General features: G+C 51.1%; 1 protein-coding gene across 1 annotated transcript; it reads left to right on the forward strand.

The window, feature by feature from the left end:
- The first annotated feature begins 1230 nt into the window (after positions 1-1230).
- Positions 1231-3894, forward strand: Npw (neuropeptide W). The gene is made up of 2 exons (XM_034504296.2): positions 1231-3236; positions 3716-3894. The coding sequence occupies exons 1-2, from the start codon at positions 2839-2841 to the stop codon at positions 3825-3827; spliced, it is 510 nt and encodes a 169-aa protein (XP_034360187.1). The 5' UTR covers positions 1231-2838; the 3' UTR covers positions 3828-3894.
- Positions 3895-4128: the final 234 nt, after the last annotated feature.

Genomic DNA, 4128 nt, shown 5'->3' on the forward strand with positions numbered 1-4128 from the left:
TAACTGCTGGCTCATGTCTCCAGTGATTTGGAGTGAGCAGCAGCACCTGGGGACGTAAGTGGCCAGATAGTGGTCTGTGTCGTGCCGAACCTCCCGAACTCCTGCATTCTCCAGGCCGCTCTCCAAGACGAGGGCTCCCATAGGAGCAGAAGCTCCTTTTGTTTGAAGATCAAACTATGGCATTTCAAGCTGGGAATGGTGGCCTGTATCTGTAATCCTAGCACTGGAGGTAGAAACGGGAGCATCAGAAGTTCAAAGTTACTCTTAGTTGCACAGCACACTGGAGGGCAGTCCAGGCTATATAGAACTTCTCAAGAAACCAAAACCTGGGAGCTGGAAAAGTGTCTCTGTGGGTAAGAGCTCAGATTGGCTTCAAAATCATTGTGATCCTCCTGCCTCAGTCTCCTGAGTGCTGGGATTAAGGGCACACACCACTATGCTTGGACAACAGCTATATATGTATTTTTAAATATTTTTAAATTTTATTTATTGTTATTTTATGTGCTTTGGTGTTTTTGCCTTCATGTATGTCTGTGTGAGAGCGTCAGATCTTGGAGTTACAGACATGGAGTTGTGAACTGCTATGTGGGTGCTGAGATTTGAGCCTGGGTCCTCTGGAAGAGTAGTCAGTGCTGTTAACTGCTGAGCCATCTCTCCAGTTCGACAGCTATATTTTTAATGGGTGATCCCTCTGAGGAGGTATAATATACTTTTAGTGACTGTGCTCATCTCACTTTAAGGGTGTCCAACTCCTATGGTACCTACTTTTAAATACACAATTTAAAAATAAAAATTTAAAGGTTTGTCTTTTATTATTTCAAACTATATGTTGGTGTTCGTGTGTGCATATGAGTATATGCACGTGAGTGCAGGTGCCCACCAAAGGTCAGAAGTGTCAAAGCTCTGGGGCTGGAGCTGCAGATGACTGTGAGCTACTTGATGTGGGTGCTGGGAACCAAACTCAGGTCCTCTTGAAAAGTGAAGAACAGCAAGTGCTGTTAACTGACTAGCCATATCTCCAGACCAGAAAAGGAGACGTGGCTCAAAGGTTAAGAATGCTGGCTGCTCTTCTAGGGGACCTTGGTTCAATTCCCAGTACACGTATGGTGGCTCACAACTGTCTGCAACTCCAGTTCCACTGAATCTGACACCTCACACACACATACATGCAGACCAAACATCAATGCATGTAGAATAAAAATAAATCATTAAAAAAAGATACTGTATAAAAAAAAATAAGCTGGTTTCTGTGAGTTCAAGGCCAGCCTGGTCTACACAATGAGTTCCAGGACAGCCAGAGCCACATAGTAAGACCCAATCTGAAGAAAAACAAATAAACAAACAAACCAGGCATTGTCATTTAAGGGTGGTGCATGCTTTTAATCCTGGGATTTAAACTCAGGAGGCAGAAACAGGCAGATCTCTGAGTTCAAGGCCACCCTGGTCTACAGAGTGAGTTCTAGGACAGCCAAAGCTACACAGAGAAACCCTGTCTAAAAATTAAAAACAAAACAAAACAACAAAACAAACAAACAAAAAAAACTTTAAAAAAATCTGAGGGGACTGGAGAGATGCTAGCTGGGTAAGAGTAATTGTTGCTCTTGCAAAGGACCCAGGTCTGGTTCCCAGCAGCCACACAGTGGCTCACAACCATCCCCAACAGCTGTTTGAGGAGATCCAGTCATCTCTAACTCCAGTTTGAGGAGATCCAGTGTCCTCTTCTGGGATTGTGTCTGGAAGGGTGGGTTTGGGTGTCAGGAAAGACTACAGTAGAGTCTTTGAAGGTGCTTGATCAGTGAGCTGCAGGACTGTTCTAACCAAAGCCATTTCAGTGGAGTCTTGAACTTATAGGAGTTTGCTGAGAAGAGAGATAAGGGAAGAACATTCTTATACACAGGTGAACAAGTCACCTGCAGTGGGGCTAAGACCTTCCCATAATTGAATTTAGCTGGGAAGGAGATCTTGTACAGAGGTATCATCACAGAGGAGGCTCTGGAGTTTGGTAGGGCCCAGTCAAGCCTCCCGAGGCTGAGGGTTCCAGGAGGGGTTGTCTCTTAACATTCTAGCTCTCCAGAAACCACAGGGATGGCTTCATGTGGCCAAAGGGTCCTGCCTGCTTGCCTTTCTAGCTGCTCCACCCCATCTCCTTTATTTCCTTCTTCCTAGAGCTAGGGTCACATAATCAGGCCGACTTGAACTCAGGATCCATGCTGGGATTATCAGAATGTGTTCCCATTCCTCAGCTCCCAACCCCAGGGTCTCCAAGCATTGATCCACCTGTAGTGCAGAACCGGTTTGGGTGGGAATTCAAGAGTGCACAAGGCAGGAAGAGGGACAGCCTTCAGGGAAGGGTGGCCCCGCGCTCAAAACTCTGTTAGCTTCAAAACTCTGCTCCCTTGTATCAACTCCTACCAAGAGGGTATCCCTTTGGCCCTGGCAGCGCATCCTTGTATTCTGAGACCATGGTACCAGAACTCCCTCCCTGACAGTTCCCTTCCTGGGGTCGAGAGGAAAGGGTAAGCAAGGGCATCCCACACTAGAGCTTTAAGCGCAGTCCAGCTTCTCACTGAGAGGCTTCTAGCTGCCTGAGTTCCCTCTTCTCCCTCCCTCTCCACCCTCCTCTCCCTTGGGTGAGCGCAGCATGTGTAGCGGGGGCGAGCCAGGGCGGGGCCACTGAGAAGCTGTGGTCGCACCAACTGACTGGTCTCCTCCATCCTCCGGAGCTCAGACGTTCTCGGACACAGAAACCCTGTTCTTGTCCTAATTTGCCAAGGGGCCATAGACGTGAGCGCGCTGGCGTCCAGCAGAGAAGTGCGGGGCCCTGGGCCCGGGGCTCTCATGAACCGGCCCCTGCTGCGGCTGCTGCTGCTGCTACTGCTGCTCTTGCTACCGCTGCCCGCCGGCGCTTGGTACAAGCAGGTGGCGAGTCCCCGCTACCACACAGTGGGTCGTGCCTCAGGGCTGCTCATGGGGTTGCGTCGCTCGCCCTACCTGTGGCGCCGTGCCCTGGGCGGGGCCGCTGGACCACTAGCCCGGCTCCCAGGACCGGTCGCTGGCAGCAGCGCTCTCCTGCTTCCTTCCCCCGGGCAGGAGCTGTGGGAAGTAAGAAGCCGGAGCTCACGGGCAGGGCTTCCCGTCCATGCACCCCGGAGTCCGCAGGACCTGGAGGGAGCCCGCCAACCGGAGGAGCAGTCGCTAAGCCTTCACTCCTGGATCTCACCGGAGCCCGCTGCTAGGTAAGTAGGAGAGAGAGAAGGCAGGCGTGGCATCCTGGCAAGGGAATTTCCAGGGGTCTCAGACCACACAAGACTCACTAGCCTATGGGTACTGGTGTTTTTCGTTTTCTTGTAACTCAGGCTGAACTCCTCCTGATCCTTCTGTCACCTACCAAGTGGTAGGATTACGAGTGTGCACCACCACGCCCAGCTTATGTGGTCCTAGAAATGGAACCCAGGACTTGACACATGCTAAGCAAGCACTCTGCCCACTGAGTTGTATCCTGTAGTCCAGCCCCCTCAACCCCTTTTTGATATTATGCTCCCCCATCCTCCTGTTTGCTGATTTTATAAGTGTGGCCACTACGTTCCCCTACCCTCCTTACCCATTCTGTTTGTCATTGTGTTAGGAGAATTTCCCAGAGTTCCTTCCATAGCATCCTGAGGACAGAATGGAGAACCTTGTCCCTGTCTCTAGAGTCCTGCTTTGTTCTTTCTAGAGCCTTCGGAGAGACGCTTCGCGCCCAGCCATGGTTCCTGCTGCAAATCGTCTTTGCCAATCCTGTTAGGCTCGACGACCGTCCCAAGAACCGATGGCGCCCCCATGCTTGACCTAGGCAGGAGCACAACCTGTAGCTCCAGTCAGGTCTCGAGGTCTGGTCAATAAAACCACCCTGATTCCTGCACCCCACGTGTCACCCTTTTCCTCTGTTGTGTACTTAGCGTCTAGCTTCAGGGCGTACATAGCTGCGCGCCTACGCCCTGGCAAATGTCAAGAACCCCCTCCCTGGCCAGACCAGCTCATCAATCTGTCCTTAGGGACGAAGGTGGGGGGAGCAAGGCTGAGATGCTTCCGGGGCCCTGGGTTGTTTCCTTCCTATGTTCTCTTCCCTGTTCATGAGTGTCCAGAGCC

This window comes from Arvicanthis niloticus, chromosome 6, assembly GCF_011762505.2.
Source record: "Arvicanthis niloticus isolate mArvNil1 chromosome 6, mArvNil1.pat.X, whole genome shotgun sequence".
Lineage (NCBI taxonomy): Eukaryota > Metazoa > Chordata > Mammalia > Rodentia > Muridae > Arvicanthis > Arvicanthis niloticus.

Bases quoted from the DNA above. Each gene is read 5' to 3' on its own strand.
- Npw (XM_034504296.2), top strand. From the start codon at position 2,839: ATGAACCGGCCCCTGCTGCGGCTGCTGCTGCTGCTACTGCTGCTCTTG. The intron at 3,237-3,715 runs GTAAGTAGGAGA...TGTTCTTTCTAG, and splicing joins TCACCGGAGCCCGCTGCTAG to AGCCTTCGGAGAGACGCTTC.